Below are 26,569 nucleotides of genomic sequence, written 5' to 3' on the forward strand. Positions count from 1 at the left end.
ATGCATCATTACAAGATATGACAGTACAACCTGAATAAGCTTTATATATCAAATCAAATATAAATTTAACACTTACCCCTATGGCTGGAGAAAACAATGGGGAAAGTTTACTCCTTGACAAGATCCAAAACGACCAGTGTCGATTAGAAACGGAATCTACCTTAAATCCATAGGATAGAGAGTAATAGTCAGGGTAAATACCTGAATATACCGTGATATTAGTGTCTCCCTCCGTATGTAATTTTCGATGAGATACATGCTAGTGCAGTCGCTTACCTGGCAAAAACAATTATTCACCCTAGCTAACGTTGTACGCATGTACAAAGAAAGATGGTCTAATCTTTCTAAGCCAAAACCTAGTCATTTCTTGCATTATTGTGTGACAAATGCAATGTTATTAATAATAAATAATAGCAGTAGTATTGCTTTTTCCGTTGTCATCGATGGTGCTGTTTTTTGACTTCAATATTATAAGATACAGTATGTCTTCATATCAAACCATGACAAAGCTTAAGCTTAAATTAATTAAATTCCAGTTTTGTCCTCTAGTAATGTCATCATTTCTACGATTTCTTAATTTCTGCTACCTTGTATCCATTACAATTTAAGCAAGGCAAACCACACTCTTTGGAAGATTTCTTTCTAGTGAGATTTTTAATAAGCTATTTACTCACTCGAGTTCTTGAAGCCACGGACAAACTTAAATCTATATATGCATCTACTCTAACAACCAAGCCTAACATTGGAATACAAATACTATAGGGAATTACATGAAAATAGTAGTTCCACTTTCACCTGTCAATGTTGGTGAGAGTCAAAAACGACTAGACAACTTCCTTACACAGTGGGACATTGCACATAGGCTAGGAGATTGATGTCTTTTTACCAGCTGACCTGGGCTCGAATCTCCTTAGATTACGAATAACAAATTATCTTTACTCTGTGATAGTATTATTTGCATTAAAATATTTATTATGCCTGCTATTTGAATCTGCCTACAATTATCAAGTATTTATCTATATTAAGCCAGGGACAGCACGTTCCATTCTGTCTGGTGTATATCTAGAATTCTCTCTCTGACTATATATATATATATATATATATATATATATATATATATATATATATATATATATATATATATATATATATATATATAATCTTGTTGCTCGGGAAAATATATAATAAGGTACAAATTCAATGCCAGCAATTGTAATTACCAACAAATCCAATTAAACCTTGGCAGAAGTATTAATATATGCATATCTCTATGAACATCCATATCATAACAACAAAATAAAATGTGCTCTTTCACTGTATTCCACAAACGCTGCACATGAATATATGCAAACCTTCCATCTTCTGGCACCGTTAAGAAAATATTGTTTGACATGAGTTAAATCAGATGGGATTTGTTCGATGTCAATGGGTTATAGCTGATATGCCCGGTTATCGCTGATGATGAAAAACCTTGACATGAATGCGCGTATTAACGGTCGGCCGATGGATTTATTTGCTGAGAATTCACAGCAAAGGCCATAAGATCGTAACGTTAGCTAAAATGCGTATTACTGTTTTCCAGTTACACTTGCAGAACGATGAATGCAGCGAAACCTGTTCATTATCAGTGCATCGCTAAAGCACAACCTGGTTTAAATATGTGCTGGTCTTATTTTCACAAATATTTTTCTCCAGCACAGCTCATTTACGTTGAATGCACATTTTTACTGATCCACTATTTACTATCGTGGGCCTTTTAAACAACATGAGACTAAGACTGAGAAAGTATGGACATTTTATATTCATGTCTGTTTTTCATTATAATGAAGCACATAAAATTACACCGCAAAGCAACATTTTCATGGGTAAAATTAAATATAGATCATGAAGAAAAAGTAAGGTTAGTACAGAGAATATGGTGAACAGACCAAATGCTGAAAGAAGATTAGGGCAAATTAAAAAGATACATAATTAAGAGGGTAACAAAGTACTGATAAAAAGAAAAATGGTTTCAAAGTCTCTAGATTTTTTGTAAACATCGAAAATTGTATTAGAATTATATAACTCAAAAAAAGATAACGTAAAAATGTACTTGATGTTTTAAACCATAGCAACATATTGTAGTGCAGGCGTACGATCCGTGTTAATACGTGTGCCTTTGGAGTATATTGGCAAAGTAGATCTTCCTTGATACGGAATCATGGCAGATAAGCCAAGGGTCGCCAATTCTAGAACAGTACAAGTGTTTACTTTGATCATATTATTTTCATTCTGTGTCACGCTAGTTTTAGTGTATAGTACATCAAAAAAGCTATTATGTGGAGTTTCCATCTACTCTACCAGAATAAGTGACCTACGAAAAACGTTTAATGGAATTCAGTCTATTTGTGACAAACCTATAATCGATGAAAAGATTAGATCAGACGTATGTAAATCCTGCTTCTCTCATAATTTTAATTACATCATGAATAATGACGTGATGTGCAAGCTTTACGATGATTCCCAGGAAATCGATTTGGTTATTTTTATTTTTACAAATCATCATCATGAAAACGAACGGAATGCCATTCGGCAGACGTGGTTGACTTACACAAATAGAAATAGAGCGAATATCAGGTATTCCTTTCTTTTGGGTGAGGTACCGGACGAAAATTTAAGAAAACTTGTTGAAGAGGAAAATAGTATTCACAACGACATACTTAAAGAGCAATTTGCTGATACTTATTTCAATTTAACATATAAAACGATGATGGCCTTTAAGTACGCTAGTACCAAATGTTCTCATGCAAAATTTGTTCTCAAAACAGATGACGACATGTGGATTAACATTCCAGGCCTTTTAAAAATTATAAATCGCGAAAGGATGATCTTGCAAACAGCTGTCGGCGGTAGTTGCCATCATACAGCCTATCCCGTTAGGGACCCATCGTCCAAATGGTACGCATCATTTCAAAGTTACCCGAATGAATCATATCCGGGTTACTGCTCAGGAACAGGGTATGTCACTAGCATCAATGTTGCGAGGAAAGTGTTTGAACTATCGACCAATGTACCTTTCTTTCATTTGGAGGATGTCTATGTGGCAATGTGCATAACAATATTGGGTTACAAGTTGCATCCTATTCCAGGATTTAACTCAGGCAGGCTGCTGTTTGATCCATGTCTATACAAAGGTGATAAACTAATAACCTCTCATGGAGTTCCTGCAGAAATGCTTATAATCATTTGGAATACACCCTGCATAGAACAATATTACTAAGAATGTCACCTACCAAATCTCTAATTTTGCTTTAATTACATTGATTTTTCTTATAGAATATTTCTTCATTTGTCACGAAAATGTGGGGAAAGTAAGCATCTGCGAAAAACTTCTATCCACATATGCTTATATGTTTTGGTTTGCATTCATGTTCTAACATATATTTTGATGTCAGAAATATGTGCCAGATGTGAAAAGTGCTTTAACAAACAAAATGCAGTTCGATGGATACAACAGTAATGCACTTTACAAACATTGTACGTGAAGTCTAGTCCTTTGTAGAAATCTGAGGGTACAAAGGTGTCAAAACAATTGAAAGACATGAATTCAGACTAACTAGTTGCAAGCAGGTCTGGATTACATATATACAGTGATGTAAATGCCAAGATTAAACATTTATTAGATTATATTCATGATGACTATCTTGACGTAAATTCCATGTGTTGTATTGATGCTTTGATAGTTTGGATCTAAAAAGATACAAACAACCATACTAAAACAATCTGGGCTACAATCACGAATCCATCCATCCATACATCCATCCCTCCATCCCTCCACCCAACACATAGATACATACATACACACATACATACATACATACATACATACATACATACATACATACATACATACATACATACATGCATGCATGCATGAATGCATGCATACATACATACATACATACACATACATACGTTCTGTACATACATACATAAACTACATACATACATACATACATACATACATTCATACACACACATATACATACATACATACATACATACATACATACATACATACATACATACATACATACATACATACATACATACATACATGCATACATACATATATACATACATACATACATACATACATACATACATACATGCATACATACGTTCGTACATACATGCACAGTTTAAATGGAGAGGTAATTATTGATTTCGATGCAGTAATTTCATATATGTAGCCAATGACTGTAGCGGGTCCTGTCATTGTGGATTACTTATAAGTCCACACTAGATTATTTTCTTTCTTAAGCAATTTTGTTTCCTGATAATATGATTAAATATGTTCAAGTTCCTCTTACTAGCTAGCTAAAATGTATTTAAATTGAAAACACTGATATACCCAATTTGAATTATTATTGACATTGTATCACAAAGAAATATACATTGGATGAAAGGATGAAACATGTTTAAGCAGGTTTATAAGCAATCTGTTTAACAAACGCCATACAGTTTAGTGGTTAAGTAATTATCACATTGATGAATGTGCTTTGTTGATAATGAAGAGTAAAACAATGTTCTTTTAAAAATTTAATTTGTCGGACTTGAAGTCCTCGTCTGTACGAAACTAAATTAACGGGACAAAAAATGGACAATTTCTACAAAATACGACGAAATAACTGAGTACTTTATAATCCTGTCAAATCAAATCAAAACATATTTGTGGCATACAAATATCCGAATTGTTTATGCATCTTAACTCTTTCATGTCGATTATAGTAACGGGTATACTAAAAATGTACAATCAGAAAAAAATACAAAATATTAACTCTATGTGGGTGATGTAATGATAACAAACTACAATTTGCTTGTCACTTTATAAGTAGATTTATAGGACACTCATTATATGATGGTAATGGTTCGTCTGATCTGCTGCCTCCTTCATCTTTTGTTTTGGTATTATTCGTTTCCGAATCACTTATCACAAGGATGTCGATAAAGTTTTTGGATGACATGTATTTTATTTCGACCCAGGGTGGGTTTTCACTTTGAATTCATGCTGACGCAATGAACTATATCTTAGCTCTCACGTGTTTAAGCTTACAAGCTAGAAAACAAAGAAGGCTAAACAGTCATGCATCAAATGCGACTTTACATGAGAATCTAAACCAAATGTGGTCATTTCAAAAACATGAGAAGACAATCTTAATTTCCTACAGATGCTTCTAATTTGCTAATAATGTGAAACATTGATCCATGGTCGTCTAAAGTATACAATCAATACGAAATGAGATTAAAGTTCCACTGGTAACGCGGGACGTATATTTCATCGCAAGAAATATTATCGAATGTCGCAAGCTAAAATATTATAATTGAGCGGAAGCGTTGTAAAGGTGCTGCTGTCAATTTACGGAACGTTGAAGGCACTATTGGTCGTTGAATATACGTCACAATGTATGTCTAGATCAATCGCTATGCAGATACACACCATATATATACTTAAATGGGCGCCAACTTGATCACTGTTGTCAATTTACAATAGCATTACTAATGTTTTTCAGTACTGGTTGTTTTAATGCATGAAGTTTCAAACAAGCATATGCATTATAGTATGATGCATCTCAATACGCAAGTACTAACACAGGTAACGCGTGTGTAAAGTTAGTACATGGTGATAATCGACAGAATCAACAAAATGCATATTTGATTTTGGTAAATAGAATGAAGAAGGTGATGGTGTCTGCAGCATATAATTATTGTGAATTTCCTCTACAACCTCCTCCTTCAAATGCTGTCTCTTTCATTATATATATATATATATATATATATATATATATATATATATATATATATATATATATATATATATATATATATATATATATATATATATATATATATATATACATATCAATATACATAGATATATAGATACATATATATATATATATATATATATATATATATATATATATATATATATATATATATGTATATATATACATATATATATACATATATATATATATATATATATATATATATATATATATATATATATATATATATATATATATATATATATATATATATATATATATATATATATATATATATATATATAAACATAAGGATTTTACAGCTTAGATAAACATACACTCTATCGGTCTCTATCTCGCACACACGCACACACTCATATATACTTATAGTATCTCTTGTGCCAACATATGATACAAATGTAATATAAACCATGCGGTACAATATATACTGATTATTCTATATTAAACATTTGTCGTATTATTCATTCGTTCTTTGCGTTTAGCTACCAGTTCCACTTTGTTGACAGGCAGTAACATATTCTCGATTCAATCTGTGATATAGTGTTTTCATTCGCAATGATAAGATGTTATTGAATTTGGTTTTAATTGTATGTTACACTTTTTTTTAAAGAAGTACACATTATGTCCCATAAGGGTTCCATTAGCGTTCCAAGACATGTCAATACTATTTAGGCAAGTTATAATTGGCAAATATGCATATTAATTTGGACAAATTGATATTTGGTAGCTTATACGTTTTGTATTCTTTTCTCACACACACACACACACACACACACACACACACACACACATATATATATATATATATATATATATATATATATATATATATATATATATATATATATATATATATATATATATATATATATATATATATATATATATATATATATATATATATATATATATATATATGTGTGTGTGTGTGTGTGTGTGTGTGTGTGTGTGTGTGCGTGAAAGTGTACAGAAACGTTAGTTTCAGGAAATATTATATAATATATCATACATTGGATGTAAACAAAGTTCGAGTGAATAATGAAGTAGGAGATAAAAAGCTGATACTGGAGGATGAAAACTCGGATAATAAATATTTTACCTGTGAGTAAAGTAAACAAGCGATTCATAAACGTGTGTTCTAATGTAACTCTTCAATTAATATTTCAAGAAATGAACAAATATACAGAAAACCATTATATAGGATTGTTAAATATATGTTCTGTTCATTGGTAGGCTGGTCTAGTTTTCAGTTATTTGTATTGATCAGTCATGTGATATACAACACATGCTAAAAGCGTAGATGCAACTAATAATTAGAGATAAAATCAGATGATATCAGTGTTCATTCTAAATTCCAGTAGCTGTCTAAACGTTATATAGGCCAAATATGCATAATTCATAAAGATATTGTTTATGTGGAATTGATATTAACATTTTTTGTGAGCTAATACGAAACTTAGAGGACAGTGTACATATTGTGAATGAACTGACTAGAAATGAAAAAAATCATCTTTAAACATCTTTAAACAAAGTCTTTGTTATGATGAAATTATGTGACTTGAATGATAATATGCTTATACTTTCTACAATATTAAATAGTCATTACATATCAAGGCTATCCTGCAAGTCAGAAATAGTGAGACAATTGTATCAATAATGATTCAGGACTGATTGGCGATAATTGTCCAAAAACCTAGGTAATACGATTCAAAAACAGAGTACAATATTTACGCGGAAAAGGGATTTAGAAAATTTATAAAGAAATTAAGTATGTTCAAATTCGTCTTAATATTGCGAACCTAATTCCTGAAACACCATCTAGATTTAATTATTATCACGAATTTCACTCTTGATTTATAATGCACTTTCTATAGTAGTAAATTAAGTTTATCTCCATTAGTGCAATTGTGTCTTCTCTTAATTGCTTAAACTTTTTAATTAACAACGGAAATTTACATGCAACAACTTATACAATTAAGAAATTAAAAGGATTTTTTTTAAATTTGGTATTGTCATATAGTATAAAAACACCAAAGTATATTTGATCATTCCATATTTTTTAAGTTTCTTATGAATTTTGTTAATACTTGTTACCACGCAAATTTCATTCAAATTCAGTCTAGGTTTTAAATTTGTATATATTCAATTGAGCTTGACCTTTTGATATTCCAAGATCACCTTTGAAGTTTGCTCTCCCTACATTTAACTTAATGTCACTCACTAAGAAGGTTAAAAGGTATATGATGCTGGTTCTGAATTTTTTTTTATTTATTTACGTAATATATGGTTTTCCAGTATTTGTTTCTGAATATCAAGCCACTTATTTTTTGTATACAGATAATGAAGCAGATACAGACTATATTTCTGTAAACATAGTTTGTTTTAAATCCTAAACTTTAAAAAATATTTTGCCATGCATTTATGAAAAGACTTTAGGCAGCATATTGTTATTTCGATATATGGTATTCGACCATGGTTATAATACTTTCATAGTGGTATAGTACAATAATCACCCTTGTTTCTTTGTTTTCAAATAAGGAATGAACTGATATTTACAGTTCCTGTGTTATTTTTACGACTAATAGCTTCGTTTTTTTATCTTGGCGAAATAGCATTTAAAAGTCTTTTCAATTTGATAATAATGCAGACAATATTTTAATCGAGCACAATAGTTTTTTTTCAGGCTACATGTACCGACCTAAGTATGTAATATAAATGTAACGATCTATGTTGTTTAACGAAAACGTACGAGAGAGAGCACACATACCAGATTTCAAAGATCTACGTTTCTGATCATATAATGCGTTGCTTCATTTACAAGCTTTTATTGTCCGATTCGCTTAAAACATAAACCGTCTACTATTTCATGAATAATTAAAATGCATCTGATTCTTAAACCGTTAGATAACATTTGCTTAAAAAGTAAATATAATACTTAATTTCGTCATGTTTATGAAAGTATTTGTCTCTATAGTATATGCTGCTATACAATCTACTTCTTTTCCTAACTACTAAACCCTTGAAAGAAAGACCTTGCTTGTAATTTGCTGGTCTACATATATCCAAGTTACCCTGTCAATTTACAAAAGACTTCGTTTTGGAAACCGTCAGCAACCGTTCTAATCTTTGTTAATCCAAGTACAAATATTTTATAATAATAAACAGAGAGTATTAAATATTTGCGTTTCAAGTGTGCATCTTTGTAATACTGCATCTAATCTCCATATTTGTTAACATTTCAGTATTTCACATGTTATAATTTCTAATATTTTAATAAATTTGATTTCTTTTATAAATATCTTTTCACAAAATCCTATGTTTAAATCTTAGTTGCAAATAGTTTCTGACTAATCCTTTAAGCATGTCCTATTTTTCTTCCTTTTCTTTTATTATTACACCAAATTTGATCTTAACATATTCTTCATCGTTAAGAAAAGAGACGTTTGCTCCACTGCAAAGGTCCTTACATGTGTTATTCACTTACAGAGGCTATTACACATACAAAGAACGAAACAAAATACAGCCGATTGTTTCTTTGTAGTAATTTCATGTCTTATATGATATTAAATTTGAAAACAACAACATATTTTGATACTCATAAGCTATTATGTTTTTAAAATAATCAGAAAATATGTGCATAGTGGTCATGCGTAATAACAATAAACCGTTAATATAACACATGTTCTTGTTTCCGGAGATATTGTTTTTATTCTCCCTAAGCATGGTACTATAAAAGAAAACCACTTCTAAATACATTTCTTGTGACTACATGTATGTATGTTAGATCTTGTCACAGCAAAATAAAAAATATCCACTAAAGTATGCCGAGGCGACGTTTACAGCAGCAAAGTGCGCACTGGCATCAATAATCAAGCGGGTCATATCGATGTTAATGAATCGTACTTATGTAAATTACCAGTAAATAAAAAAGGATACAATTGTCATCCGATGCTCAAAGCCGAAGCAATGAAAATGTATCATATCATACAATTTTGTTAGAAAAAAATATATTTAGTGGACTTTAAATCAGGCATTACATTTAAACATAAAACAATAAGACTTCACTTTTTTTCTTCGTCTGACAGAACATGTTTATACTTGCAAATAACTTGAATGCAAAAAACATTACCATATAAAATTACATTATGAGAACAACCAATGAGGTATCTTCATGAAGAATATATATCTACATAATTACATGATTTATTTTCGAATGTTTAATCAAATTGAAATATTTAAATATGAATTAAGATTCAGTTTGATCAGATACGAGAACGAAATTCAACAAGAATACAAATATGTTCCAAATGTGCTGACCCGCGTTAGGTTCAAGACCCTCGTTGATTATAATTATTATTATGTAGTATCATACAGTTTACACTTGATATGTATGTTTAAACAATTCAGAAACATACTAATATTCAAAAAGACTCTTACACTTCAGTAGTATTCATCAGTTCCAGGATTGTTTGATTATGCTTTGCTAAAGATAAAACGTTGAATTAAATGAATTGGCTGTCATTGATATGACTTTTCTGAACATAACAATAGAGGTGGGATGTTTTTATTTTCTATCAGATGTACAACGTGGACAAGGACAGAACGAATATCTAAATCCAATTCCTTTTATATGCTGACCATTTAATAAAGACTGTTCAACTCCAATGTGAAGCCAGTCCTACTGTGTGGAGCAGAGACCTGGAAAACAGCCACGTCGACCGTAAAGAGAGCTCACACTTTCATCAGCATCTGCCTATAACGAATTATCCAGATCTGCTGACCAGAAACCATCAGCAAGACGACACTGTATCAAAGAAAATCCCAGTGTCATGTAGAGGACGAAGACAAGAAGTGTAAGTGAATTAGACGCACCCAACGTAAACAGCCATCCAACAATACCAGACAGGAATTGTGTTGCTGTTGTTGTTGTTGTAGTGTTTAACGCCATTTTTCAGCACACGATAGGCTATACATGGCGGCCAGTATTAATGGTGAAGGAAGAACCCTGAAAAAACCCAGGGAAGAACCACCGACCCACGAGAAGCTACTGGCAGTCTTTCCCACGTACCCACGCTAGCCCAGCCTTGGACTCGAACCCACGCAGACAGAGGTGAGATGGCAGTGATCCGTAACGGAGAGCGCTTTAGACCACTCGGCCACTCGGGGCCCCGGAATTGTGTTGCAACCCTGAGGGTAAGTGGAGAAGGGGCCGTGCAAGAAACACATGGCCACGCGACATTGAAGCGGACATCACTAAGATGGGTCACACCTGGTGTCATCTTGTGGAGATGGCAGAGGACAGTAGCCTCTGGCGATGTTTTTGTGGGTGGCCTATACCCCGGCAGTGGTGACGGGCAAAACTGACTGACTAATGTAATATCCATAGTGTGCATATATGGTTCTTAACTAGATGTAAAATAATACAAAACTAACATCTTATTGGGCGTCTTATTTTTCATGCTAGTGTGGACGTATACACTTGTTGTTTTAACGTTTGAGCCAGTGTAGGTGTAACTAAGGCCCACTAAATAAATTTAAATATTTAGTCGAAAATGATCCAAGCGTTATTTCCTAAACTTGTATATACCTTTCCCGCTAGGTTGACCACGACATTGTGATCCCGCTAGTGCATTTTCATGCCATATGTATTCTTTGTTTCAATTTAGAGTGGTACTGTTCAATTTTATATTAGGCATACGACCATATAGTCAAAGACCAGAAGGCATTGCGATGGCAATAAACTTGTTATCCAGCCATTTGTTACCAATAATTTGATATAAAACATATATATATATATATATATTACTATTCAACGTCATGAAATGGGGTATGCAGAGATCTTATCTGATTTCAGTCCTTTTGAATTTAACACCGCAGCGTGATAAGAGCAGAATAACCATTTTACACAGATTTCAACTTCACAAACATGAGTCAAATCTTCGTGGATTAAGCAAAAATCATTGATTCAATTATGGAAGAGATCCATGTATTCTTCATACAAATAAATCGCCTTATGAGAGGAGAATAAAATGTTTAAAACGTATAACGTTAATTCAGAACAACTCGGATTCTCATCCGGGTATGCCCCATCTTTTGAAACACCTTATAAAGAAGAGGACCACTAAAGTACTTCACCTTCATTGCAATAACTCATACTCTGACTGGTAAATAAAATGACTCGGATATCTGTAGATGAAGACATGTAATTAATGTTTTTGAAGGAATTGACTTAGTAAACAAGTTGTGCTGAATGCAACAAAATGATGTGTTGATTTTTTTGTTCACAAAATGTAACGGAATAATCAAACAATCTAGATGTTGATGATCAGGTTCTGAGATCGGACGGACAATGAGGTCGCACAATTTAGTTCAAATCACATTTGATATGGCGTCTCCTGGTTTCCAATAAAATAACATTATTTTTATCAAATCTTGTCCGTAACACATCATGCTGATATAGGACAACGACATATTAATTCCACAGAAGCATATTTTGAGCTTATGTATTAAATGTCTCTGTTACAAAAAAATGGAGACTTTATTTGGTCAGGTTTGTTCTAGTTTTAGATTTCAGTTAATCATCTGTAAAGATTTAAGTCATAAGGTTTAAATTCCAGCGCGAGAGAATACCTTTAATTACCACCGTTATAATTACTGCGGTAAGGTACGAAAAAGAACTAATTGGATCAAATTTGGAGCTTTCAACACGTGTTTGAAAAGTCCTAATTAATGAATGGACAGCACAAAAATAATGTTTTCAGCAACTATGTGTAACTAACGTCTACACTAGCATCCAACAGTTTTCTCAATTAGCTGTAAGTTATACATTGTCAGTCATTAATTCAGAAGAGGTTAATCCTGGTAGAACCTTCGTCTAAATGAAATCAGAAGTGATAAACAATAGTAGAGGCAAACATAAGACCGTACCCATGACATGTAATATGTCGACTGTCATATTTTGATGTGATAATACGGCCTACAATGTACGTGCTAATGTGGAAATGGTAAGTACATTAGCCACCATGCACATATCATTGCCATTTCTACGCTGGTACGTCCAATGTATACTTCCCATAGAGAAAGATATGCATTTAAGATGACGCGAATGACACCTTACTTTTAGTCCCTGCAGTAATCAACATTATTTCTGTCCTTCTTGATATAATTCTAACTTTCACTGATCCTTTGAAAATTGCCATGTATTCACTATTGGAATATAATAAGACACAAGTGTGTAAGGTTGTATCGAAACATTGTATAATGCACACTATGTTGTATACGATCACTGGACTTTTAGTCCCTGCAGTAATCAACATTATTTCTGTCCTTCTTGATAAAATTCTAACTTTCACTGATCCTTTGAAAATTGCCATGTATTCACGATTGGAATATAATAAGACAAAAGTGTGTAAGGTTGTATCGAAACATTGTATAATGCACACTATGTTGTATACGATCACTGGACTTCACGACGCAACAAATATCAGTATTCATCTATTGTACGCACCACTTGGCATTTTGATGACCAACAGGATGAGGACCTTCACATTGAAACCCTTTATATTTGCCGCCATAAATTAATTAGCATGCTAATGTAGGCATGAGGAACTATTTTGTACCATTCTGTTTTCGTCTAGAAATCAACATTTATGTTTATTACATTTGGATCCACTCTGGTCTTTTTATAAATATAGATCAGGTAAGTTCCAGTCTTTGTAGTACACGATTTTCCTTCCAATCAAGTAAGCCACCTGCAATCAGTATCTACCTAATGACACGATCATGTGATCGCACATGGTAGGAATGGCATGATCTGGAGTAGAACTCTGATTAAGAAAAAACAGCATTATATCTTGAAGACACTTTCTATCTTGCCCACGTCTGGTTCTAGCTACATACAACACAAAACATGTATTTTATGCTTAGAATTGAAATGAACCATGATTTTAATAAAATGCTCATCTGGTGAACTGTACACTCAAGTTGCACCTCATATGTACTAAGCATATCCTCAGTATGCACATACACTTCAATTAATGTGACTTTAATGACATTTTGTTTTGCTAAATAGTAATGTCTTTGTAGTTGTATCATTGTAGAAAGTTAGGATTTGTTCCTATATTGCATCTTTTTAATATGATTTAAGTATGTCTATGATATAAAATAACCCTGTATGCACAAGCCTTAGTTTCGGGGTATCCCAACTAAAAATTGATTGGCCAGTAGAAATCGATTACGCGCTACAAAATAAACGTAGAACACATATGTGTAGCGTTCTCGAGGACATCTACATCAGCCTTAAAACTCTTAAAAACTATTAACGAATTTCTTGGTAAAGGCACCCTTAGGTCCTTCTCGAATGTTATTACTTAGGCGGCGGTGTACTGAACATAGAGTATCAAAGTCTGCCAATAAACAATAGACAAATATACAAATTACAAAGTCTTTAAGTGGGGATATAAGAAGCAAACGCAGCACACTTGTCAGCAACATCAACTATAAATTGAAATCAATCAATGTAAAATATACAAGCAGTTGATACTATTTTTTTCATAATGCACTACTAACTTTTAGAAATTAATAAAGCATCTTTAATGATTATTCTAATACATTCAGTGATTTAAATAATATATTATATCCCGAATCACACATTTTAAATACTAAGAAACGGTGTTTGTTCTTTTTGCATTTCCGTTATTTCAGAAGCAATTGATGTCCATTTAGGAGATTATAAATGTGTAAATACATATAAGAAGGCTCTTAGTGTGAGTCATCACTTTTGGGATGTGGATAATGGTTGCATTATACGCAATAAATCCCAGATTTGATGCGGTCAAATACCAAAAATGTTGGCAGATTTAGTTCGAATTTGCTGCCTGTGATAACAAATGTTATCATGTGATCTTACAGTTAGAATCGAGGACAAAATATAATACTCCAAAATAAAATATACCAAAAATTACCCCTGAAAATCTTCTACTACTATTCTGGTATTCCTAACAGTCCCTCTGTATTGTGCATCTCATTTCTTTTTGATTTTGCATCATGCTGAATTAAAGTATTTATTGAAATTTTACAAACTTTCTTGGGGTTTTATCTTATTTAAGTTGTTAACTGCCGCTACAGCCGTTAGAGATACAAACTGAAACGATACTGTCTTTCTTGGTATGTTTAACAGAGAACTTCCATTCGGAATTTATATTGCTTTCAAGATGACGGAGGCGACATGGGCGAAGACATAAGTTGCATTTATGGCTTAATCAATGAAGAAAAAGACCATGGTTCATATCAGAAAAGTAGCGTCATAAAGTGTAATAAAACAACAAAATACTTGTTAACTTTTAAAATATTAAATTGTGTTTAAACAGCCATAACCTCTCCTATGTCACAGTGTGATTTATAGCATGATCTCGACTGAAAAATGTAGTAAATTTAATTGCTAAAGGAATTGATTCCGCGAAAATTTGCAAGCAATTGTTTTGTTTCTTCTGACCAATGACAATTACAAGGAGATCAGAGATAACACATGTTTACGTATACCTACATCGAACATTATATTTAGAAACAGTGAAAACTGTCTAAAAGTACAGCTTTGCACAATGTGGATACATAGGATGTAAAATTGTGTTGTAGAAATATTGATTTCATTAGTCCGAAAATATGTTTTTCTAATCAGCTTATATCTTTTCTTAACGTAAATATTAGTAAAAAGGTTTGCCCATTTTTTAAGGTTACACCAAAACGTTATGTACAGTTATCCAGTTTCACTAGCCCATAAAGGTTGTTAAAATACAAACTGTGCGAATGTGCATACTGTAATCATGTTGTATAGACCGCCACAAAAATTCAATACATAGACATACCATTTAACGCATACACAAAATGTTATCTTACCAAATAAGTCATTTATACAGACATCAATATTAAAATGTAACGATATCCACAAGCTAGATGAATAATCACCAAAAAGCTTAGCATTCTGGATTTTCTACAATGTTGGTATGACAGAACATAAACTAACATGAACGCTACATACCTTAGACTAATGTGTCAAGAAGGCAAATCATTGCCGTGAAAAGTACCATCTGTTCGAATTGTTTGATTTTTTTATGAAAAATATTGCATCCTTATTCTGAAAGGATAAAGTACACGAAAGAAAATAACATTTTCCCGTCATAATAGCTAGTATACATTAGCAAGAATGCTTGACATAACTGTAGAAAATATAATGTTAATCTCATTCTTCACCAATTTGTTGACGCTTTGATCCTATTAATAATACATCTGTAATAAATTATGACATATTTTGCCTAGCACAAAGCGTGTTAGTTCTTATCTGAACTCATTCCATGAAATATTTTTGAGCATGCTAATGTTAGTAAAAAAATATGCATATGGTACAATATTCGCATACACTTACACACATATATATTATAATGGACCGTTATAACCCTTTGCAAAATATCGTTTCAGCCAGCACTATATACATCGTTTACGGGTGCAATGTCTTTCATTTAAGCGTGCATCATAAGCTACCGGTGAAATCTCTGTCAATTTGTATTGTGTGTAAATAATCATTTGCGCTAAATAAATATTATATTCTTTTTCTAGAGTTGTTATTATATCATATGATCTTTATCCTTCCTCCATTTTGTATCCTTCAACACAATTTCGTCTCCTGAATTCCATTATATTGTTGATATTTAAATTATTACATACACGTTTTATCACAAAGTCTGCCTTGTCAAATAAATACCCGCCATCGTTTAGGACAGATGCAAACGAGTTCTCCGCCTGTTTGATTAAAGAAGTCACCGCAGCCCATGTAGTGATCTTGTATATCATGCATTTTAATATAGTGCCTAATTACAATTAAAAGCTATTCAAAATATAAACACTGCTGATTACGTTGCTTGTGGCTTTTCAAATGTAACATTTACAAATTGTCCTTGTTGAAACTTGCAAATGCAGACTTTGAGAGGATGACTGGATATTTACATAGTTTCAATAACATGTGAGATACAAAGGCAAAGTATTTATATTATGAATACCCTAAAACACACCCTAGACTTATCCACTACTAATATGCGATTTTTCAGATGGAAAGTTGGTTATCGAATTTTGAGGTTGTATTAATGGGAACAACATGGATGGTCGACGTGTCATTTTACACGTTGTTGCTCTCTTAATTTAGGCGTTGGTTATATTAAATAATTAAGTTAGTAAATGAAAATGTTTTGTCATATAACCATACTAAACCCTGGTGTTGGTAGAGTTTCGATCATCAAAGAAAGAAATGTATTCATTGATGGATTAGTATTACGCTTGAACAAATGTACTTACACAGACCCCTTGAGATAAACTGAGATAACACATCTGAACCATAGTTATTGTATGTGGTCGTATTAGTCCTTATCAAACGAACGTCATTTCGTTTCAGAAAACTTCTTCCCTCTTGCTACTTCTACTTTGCAATATTATATCTTGTGATAGATATTGATCTCTAAATTTGTCTCTACTTTTGGCAGGGATTTTTAACTTTTTGGAAACATGTTACTGTTGCAAGAAACGAATTCCTTGATGTGTTGTTTGTGAGGTAAAGTTTGAACGCCACGTATTATAAGGTCTGCAATGAAAAATTGGAATGTGCGTGAGAGGGCGTTATCCTGATGAAAATAAGTCACCACACATTATATCTGGACACCTTATGGAGCATCATCACGTGACCTTTTTGGGGATTTCGGTGGTAAAGAATTGTCATTTCCGTCTGGTATTCTCTATTACTATGCTATTATAAAATATTCCTTCTTTGTTAAAAAATATAATGTGCATACCTTTTCTATCAGATTTGGTATGATTTGTTTTCCTGGCGAACGCCAACTTGAGTCCTTTCTTTTTTGGATTTGTACTCTTGGGTGCAAGTATTGGTAGCAAGTATCAGAAGGTTAAAAGCAAAAAATGCACACATTAGCCAAATGACCAAAACATGATGTTAACAAAGATGTCTGCTTAAAGCAGATAATGTCTTTTTGTTGGTATGGCTCGACCAATGCAATTATTTTTTCTTTTTAGAATTGTATAAAATAAGTTATACAAACAACTTGGTCATCTGAGAAGAACCTATTGTAATGCATCTACTTTGTATGCGTAATATATATATAGATATATATATATATATATATATATATATATATATATATATATATATATATATATATATATATATATATATATATATATATATATATATATATATATATATATATATATATATATATATATATATATATATATATATATATATATATATATATATATATATATATATATATATATATATATATATATATATATATATATATATAAACATAAGCTGTTGACTGGGAAGTACTGCGAGATAAACTAAACGTACTTGGAAATATTTGAGGAGAGATTGAAGTTAATGGTTAACGTTAAAGCTATATGTGAAATACAAAAATACGTTATTTTAAAGACAAGAATCAGAGAACAAACAATTCCATATTATGATCACATATCCACTAATATACAACACGTTCTTAATCCCCGATACACAAAAGTCATTTTGCTACTTACATTTCACAAAAATCAACTAGTCAACAGGTTCTATGGTATAAATGTTTAATATGAAGATACAAATATAGCATGAATTACATTTTAATAGGTGTACAAAAGTTTTAACATTGAACATTTCAACAAAAACGTACATGGCCAATAGACGTGAAATTTTATAATGAATTCATTTGAAAGCATACTTATAAATTTTGAAACACTTATTTGTTATCATTAAAGTTATTTTTAGTATATGATTCCTAAACAGACGTTAACAGAGACCATCGACCAGCCTAAACGTATTTCTTTTGAACATTTTTCTCATGAAAATACATATTTGACAACTCAAGCATATACCATCATGTAACTCTAACTTTTGTTTCTCAGTTATATATTTGTATATATAATGTAGGGACAAATGGCTGAATAAATATATTAGTTAAATTCTTCTTCGATAAAACGTTTAAGAGATCATAGTGCATTATTATTTTCTGAAAATATTGCAGCATGATATTTTCTACAGCTGGCTTATTTAATTGAAGTCATGCATGTTAACCAAGCTGAAAATGTTAGAAAAGAAAGGTTATTTACCAACATTGTATTCTTTTTTCCATAACGATAAAGCAACAATAACATGAGGGCATAAACTATTTTAATTAATGAAAAGGTTTATTTCAATTTAATTGGTACTGTATTTAACTAAATGTGTACCTCTAAATTGTCATTGGATGTTTAGAAGTAAACGTTTTCTATAAGACAAGACGCCTATCGAAAAAGCCTTATATAAAACACACATAAATGTAAAAGAAACTTAGTTGTCGTTCGTTAACAAAAAGCAAACGATAGTGTCTCTTTTTAATTTTTTTTCCAGGATTATATTTCCAATTAAATGGAAACTATGATCGGTTGCGTTCAGTTTATATTTAGTTTGTTATGATTTGGAAGAGATGTCATTGATAGAGATAATTGGAGAAATTAAAAAGATTGTCAGTAGCTGTTCCAATATGGGATATATTTATTATGGGAGATTAGTCAGTCAATTTTTTTGAAAGTAATTATTTGGCTTCTTTGAATTCAGATCAACTATATGGTCTTTGTTCAAAGAACATATTAATCTGAGTAATTCAATAACAGGAAAGCTTTTTCAGCCTACTGCATTAGATGTAACTCTTATTCACATTGAAATGCGTTTCATATTTATCTTATATTTTAGTTCAAATTTATACATATGTTCAATACAAACTGATTTTCCTAGCGAGAACTCTTCTGTATAGTATAGCATTTGATACAGATTTCCATTATGTTTGGCATAACTTTATTTGGTTGCACAATACCACAAACAAGTGACACATATATTATAAAAGGTTTTATTTTGTTTTAAAATAGTGCTTAGAAATAAAAATATGTTACATGTTCAACGATATATGTTACTTCAGGATTGTTTTAATACATTTTTATAATCACTGGATCGGGTACGATCATGACCTTCCCAGCAAAAACGTAAAATTGATCTTTACCTTAAGAAATATGACTTGTCTGATTGTTTTTATAGATTGTCCAGTTTTTATAAAATGCATCTTGTCGTATATATTTTGTAAAATAAGACAGAAAATCATTTGGAACTAAGATTGATTTTAGATTTTCGTATTTGTGAGATCAAAACTGCAGCTTAGAACATTTACTTACCCATCGGAATATATCGTTTCTTAATTCTGTTCTTTGTTAAATGAAACTATAAGCTTAATTTGTCTGTCATTTAATTGACTACCTTTTGAAATACATATTAATTAAAATCTATAGTATAGCTATGGATTTGTTATTTTTAAATTCCATCCACAAACAACGTGATGGCATGATTTTCCCTAGAAATGTTTCGGAACACAAGACCATTCAGAAAACATAGTTAAATATAACGTCACAATTAGCACTATCATTCTTTTTCATATTAAATTCAATTGCAAATGAAAACAATCAATTATTTCTGACCAATCAACTAACGTCAGACGCTGGACCGCACGTGTTGTTCTCAAGCCAACCAAATATATCACTATATGATCTTGTGTTCCTTTCTAGATTATTTAACTTGTTGCAAATGTTGCATAAAGCATTACAATATGTCCAACTAAAGCCCTTAGACACGTATCTATCTTTCGATTTCAGGTAGCGAATAAATTGATCCTCGTCTTCAGCAAGCTGTTTCATAAAATATGCAAGACCCTGAACGGTAGAGAAATGAGCACTGTTGATAAACGTGTCGTTCGGTAGTAAAGTGTCGTAGTCGGAATATCCTCGCTGCACAGTAATCAAATCCAATGGAAAGTAGTTAAAGAATTTTTCAGTTATGTAATCTTTACAAAGAGAATTTTCAAAGCTCAAATAAAATTTATAATCTTTCCCAATTTTATCTCTACATTCTGTACCTTTTCTGACACAGGTATGTGTGCCACACCTTCCGAAAATATCGACAGGAACATAGTTTTGCAAAAGATGGACGAAGTCATTTCGCCTACTGGCAGCATTACAATTGCTTACTATCAATGCTGCAAATTTTGTCTTAGCGCGGAAGATAGCCCTATAGTTTCGTTCAGGTGGGGAGTGATTCGTCAACAAAATTCCGTACGGGTGAGGAATATCCGAGTCTAGACGGTAAGTCATGGTCCAGTTGAACGTTGATTTCCACTGGCTTCTTTGGAAATGCTTTGCATTGTAATAGAAAGGACTTTCGAGACCGTAAAAGATCCACACCTGCTTAGGATCACGTTCTGGTGGTGTAAGCGGTGGATTTTGTGGAAACGTTGACTCAGTTGCGTCGAATAGTATAGCATCAACCTCTGCAAGAAGGGATTTGTTATACGTAACGATACAATTGTCATTAAAACATCGGTTAATGTTTCTATTGCACATCTCTTGCTCTTCTCCAAACCAAATAGGTTTGTTGAACCAGAGAATTTGTAATAACACTTTCTTTTTGTATTCCGTGATATTATACACTTGTTCAATATCACTGAAAAGTTCAGGTACATCTACCAGTGTATTATCCCTCTTCGTAAATGTCGCAGCTCCATCGTTTTTCGAACTATTAAATTCTTTATTCACTAGCAGATTGTTGCGTTTCGGAGACGTGTAGAGCTTGTTTTGTATATTGTAGTTTGAAAAAGGTGTCCATGTCACAGAGCTCAACATTGCAAGAGTTAAAACGGCACAACATACACTCATCATAATTAGTTTTGCTTGAAAAAGAGAAAAAAAATATATGTATGCATGTTATTAAATAATATCATTTGTTAGTAATCGCACGCAGAGATTGCGTTTTGCAGACGTTTAGAGCTTGTTTTGCATATTGAAGTTTGAAAAAGTACCCGATGGTACATAGCTCAAAATTGCATGAATGAAAAAGGCACAACAAACATTCCTCAGAAACAGTTTTCCTTGAAAGGAGAAGAAATATATTAATGCATGGTATTAAATGACATAATTTGGTGGTAATTGTGTCCCCACATTATGACCATTATATTAGCTCATTTAACTTATTCCGCATCGCTTTCCGTTTATTCCTGATCTTAAGAGTATATCTCTACCTTTGAACGTGATTAATATTCTGTTAAACACCGTTATCGAATACTCATGATATCTTAGATTTCTAGCCTTCAGTTATTTGCATGTTTCGTCCACCTGTTACAATAGGTTGTGAAGTATTGGGAAAAAACTAACCCAAACATAATTCACATGGACTAAAGATTATCCAATGTAGCGTGACTACGTCAGTTTAGTTTATAATACAAGGCTTACGAATTTCACCTTTGATACTTAACTATCTCATAAAACAAAAGAAACATCGATGAGCAGAGTGTTTATGAATTTCTGAACAATTGAACATCTGCATTCTGCATACAAGTCCTGATAAGGTAAATATGTTTATCCGGTATCGCCCTTGAATCTTAATTCATATGAAGTTTATTTTCAAATATAATACTTTAGTTAATTATATGAATATTTGGGTTCTAGTTCGGAAGCATGCAGGTATTGACGGTCAGTAAAATGTCAAGGCTATGAAACAAATATGTATTTAATAGATTTCTCATGAGTTGTGTCATTTATGTAAACCATAATATGTTGCGAAAATAATCTTTACTTCTCTAGAAATTGTTTCCTTTTGGTCACACCTGAAGACCACAATTATGTGTCCATAACTCGTTGTCTCTAATATGATTTTGCCTTTGGGTTAAAATAATAGACTAGTATAGGACTTTACCATTGCATAGTATTTCAGCTTGATACAATGTGTTGGTTAATTAGGAATAAAAAACTTAGCACATACAATTCATTTAGCGAGATTAAATAGGACGATACTGAAGTTCACTTATATACATATACACCGTTCAACATCTTTATAATTTGATAATTAGACAACGGTAACTTTTGCATATAACAGTGTGACATGATAATTGGAGTAGTGCAGATGACATCATCTTGTTGTGAGATTTTCTGCTGGTATCTGATAGACAAAAACATTAAAACTTGTCAAATCAGGACATATTTTAACAAACACGAAAACCCTTGCTTGAATGAGAAATCCCAGTATCTAATACCACTTGTATTAAATCAAATAAAAATAGCATATATGTAAAATAAAATAATGAAGTAGAACAATTGAAAAAATCAAACAGAGCATGTCGAGGGTAATCATGAAAGAACATGATTACGAAAAACAGCATCAAACAAGAAAACAAGCAAATATCTGATAACTTATATCCTAAAACAAAATTAAACTTACACAATAGAACATACACTTACTGTTGGATTAACTGTTCACAAGTATACAAATGTGTATTATTGTCTACTGATGAAAATAATTAAATAGCAACCAACACATACCTTGACAGTTCATTCTGCATTCTGCTATATTGCAACAGATGCGAGAATAGTAAGATTGAATTAAGGATACAATTGTATGTGATATTCATATTAGGTGCAGATGGTTTGACTTTATCAGTCAATTTTGCAAGAGATTAAATAAATATTACATTTAGGAAAGATATCTTACGATACTGATGAAAGGATTATGGTACAATTTCAAAAGTACATAATATTAAATATGAGTGTGGTCTACATTTCGAGTTACCACATTACAAGATGATGAAGATGACGACAACGATGGTGATACAGATGATGATGATGATGATGATGATTACTTTGATGATTAAAACCTTCACAACCTGTCTCACTGGAAGCTATCTGGTTGCTAGTTATACATTTAGAAACGTTACACTGGATTACATTATGTGCAGTCTGTTTCAGACTTAATCAAAGCGGCAAATACAGCAAAACTCAATTTATATACCTGACAAAATGATTTGTTTTGTCTTATTTTTTTAAAACTTAGTTCATATTAATATATAATTTGTAAGAAAGAAGAAGACGATAAGGCTGGGACGATATTGGGAATAATGTTAATAATACTAACAAAAGTAAGAAGAAGAAGAAGAAGAAGTAGAAGAAGATGTTTAAAAAGAAGTATAAAACGGCAAAGACGAAACACAATAACAATAACAACAAAACAACAATAATACTAAGTACTATACTATTATTAATTTGTGTTGCTCTACGCACTTTTTGGTGCTGATCATATTTATTATTTCAAACTTGTGTAGGCTTAATAAGTGTCATATATGGCAATTATGGTAAATAAGTTCTTTTGTGTAGACATATCTCTATAAAGCTATTATAACATATCTAAAGAAACAAAGAATCACAGAAAATGCCCGTTAGAGAATTCGAGCCTGAAATGGTAGCGTACAAAATCAGATAAAAAAGCGTGATTAAGAAACGTACAAAGCTTTTTCAGCTTTCATGTGATACTGACATACATATCCTGTCAACAAAATTTTATTTCAATAGTTCCATTTGTTGCTGGTTATTATTCTGGATAATATAAAACTTATTTACAAGTAACATTATATGGTCTTCTGAGGAGAAAAATATTAGCAAACTTTTTACAACCTTACATCTGAACTAATGTTTCCTGACAAATGTTTATTCTACGATACTATGTGTTCATTAAATATCCACTCTTCCTTTTGGCGTGTACCACGTTTTATGGACAGCTATTAAATTATGTTAAAATATAAATTTATACGCTACACACTGTGGAAAACTGCATGTCGATGAAACTAATATTTTGATAGCTTACGCTACGGTTGCAGCTTGCGACGATAATGAATCACAAGACTTACATTTGTTAGACATATCTATGTGGTTGCTAAGCCGACAACACTTCCTTCTGAAATAAAAGAAAACGAACTTAATATTAAATACAAGTGCATGTATAGATAACCCAATGTAACGTATTGTCCTTTTTGTGTACTTACGACTATAAATCGAGTAAATATAAATAACTTGATAGTATAATAATTCTACAGAATACTAAATTGGTAGAATATAGTTACTATATTTTGATCGGACGTCCATACGCACGCATGTTCGAACATTTTCAATTATGTGCCCCTGTTACAGCAACTAAATTGGACAATCAATATACATTTCAACGGTCATCATAATATTACCAAGAAATAATAATAATAATAATAATAATAATAATAATAATAATAACAATAATAATGATACTAATGACTTTGTATACCGCCTAATCTTTAGAAGCTCTAATCGCTTTACAGCATTAGACAGCACCTACAACATATCAAATCAAATTATGATATAATTACAAAAAGCAAACACTAACTGATCAGATTAATTACATTTTCCGTTTTATTGATATATCCTATATGTATGGTGCAAATTTGTATCACCTACATTATCAGGCCGTTATCCATTTCTGGAGTTTAGCAAATAAGTATTTCCAATGCGCAATAAAAACATATTCGCATGAATAATTGATATGCACTTCTTTCTGAAGATGCTAGAATGAATAATTGATATGCACACCTTTCTTAAGACTGTCATACCTTAAACATAACAGTCACCTATATGTTATGTATGTTAGTTTCTATGTTCCGCGTTGGTGACGTGTGCAGTTTCCATAGCGTTAATATGAAATGCTTTGTGCTCAGTTGCTTTTCTTTGTTATTGCATGTTGACTGCTTTTCTTATGGATCGTCTTTTTTTTTGGTTGTTTATTTCTAACTGAACACGCATTACGTTATTTTCCAACAAATAATAACGGCCGTTACTATATATAGATAGATAGAGACATGTATGTATGTGTTCCACATTTTATTCGTGCGTAATTTGCAGTATGAAATTGATTTAACATAGGCGTCGCATATATTGCAGTAGCACATTGCGTCAATAGGAAATTAGCGTTCATCGTATGCAACTCATAAGGATAATTATTATTCGACATATCCAAAGGTAGAGCTCGACCACTAATCAGCAGTCGTCATTTTGCGCATGCAGAAAGGCTAATTTGGTGGCACATTCAGAATACAAGAGCGTTGTCTATGCAATGAGTTGCATATATATATATATATATATATATATATATATATATATATATATATATATATATATATATATATATATATATATATATATATATATATACATATATATATATACATATATATATATACATATATATATATACATATATATATATACATATATATATACATATATATATATATATATATATATATATATATATATATATATATATATATATATATATATATATATATATATATATATATATATATATATATATATATATATATATATATATATATATGCTGTGCACATGTGTATTTTATTTCAATCATGTTACATTGATTGCAATATTCGGGGCGTTATTTACGATTCTTTGTGAAAATAAACATAAAATAGATGAAGAGGCACTATCTGTTTTAAAGTTATATCCACTCATTTTGGTATTCAAACATCAATCACAGTTATCAGCGTATCGACATAGACAGATTTACGAGTTGCTTCCTCCAGAATATGAATGAAAACAACAAGTTCGAATAACATCTTCTTTGAACGATTTATTTATACCAGTGATCTTTTTCTCATTTTTCAAACTCAACGAGATAGGAGATTGGAATAGGAAGAGCCTGCAACAATAAATGCCGATACAACTCTGAGATAAAAAGCTTGATAATACGTGTTGTTGTAGAACTACATGAATATGAATTATTACCGTTTGTTAAGTC

General features: G+C 31.6%; 2 protein-coding genes across 2 annotated transcripts; one reads left to right on the top strand and one right to left on the bottom strand.

Annotated features, from left to right (window-relative positions):
- The first annotated feature begins 2,464 nt into the window (after positions 1 to 2,464).
- On the top strand, positions 2,465 to 3,259 carry LOC149795794 (beta-1,3-galactosyltransferase 1-like). Its single transcript, XM_089963850.1, has one exon. The coding sequence runs from the start codon at positions 2,465 to 2,467 to the stop codon at positions 3,257 to 3,259; it is 795 nt and encodes a 264-aa protein (XP_089819976.1).
- A 17,131-nt stretch (positions 3,260 to 20,390) lies between these two features.
- LOC149795795 (lewis-type alpha-(1,3)-fucosyltransferase-like) lies at positions 20,391 to 21,617 on the bottom strand. The gene has a single exon (XM_089963851.1). The coding sequence runs from the start codon at positions 21,615 to 21,617 to the stop codon at positions 20,391 to 20,393; it is 1,227 nt and encodes a 408-aa protein (XP_089819977.1).
- Positions 21,618 to 26,569: the final 4,952 nt, after the last annotated feature.

The sequence above is a fragment of the Sinohyriopsis cumingii genome, chromosome 7 (assembly GCF_028554795.1).
Source record: "Sinohyriopsis cumingii isolate HCF-2022 chromosome 7, ASM2855479v2, whole genome shotgun sequence".
NCBI lineage: Eukaryota > Metazoa > Mollusca > Bivalvia > Unionida > Unionidae > Sinohyriopsis > Sinohyriopsis cumingii.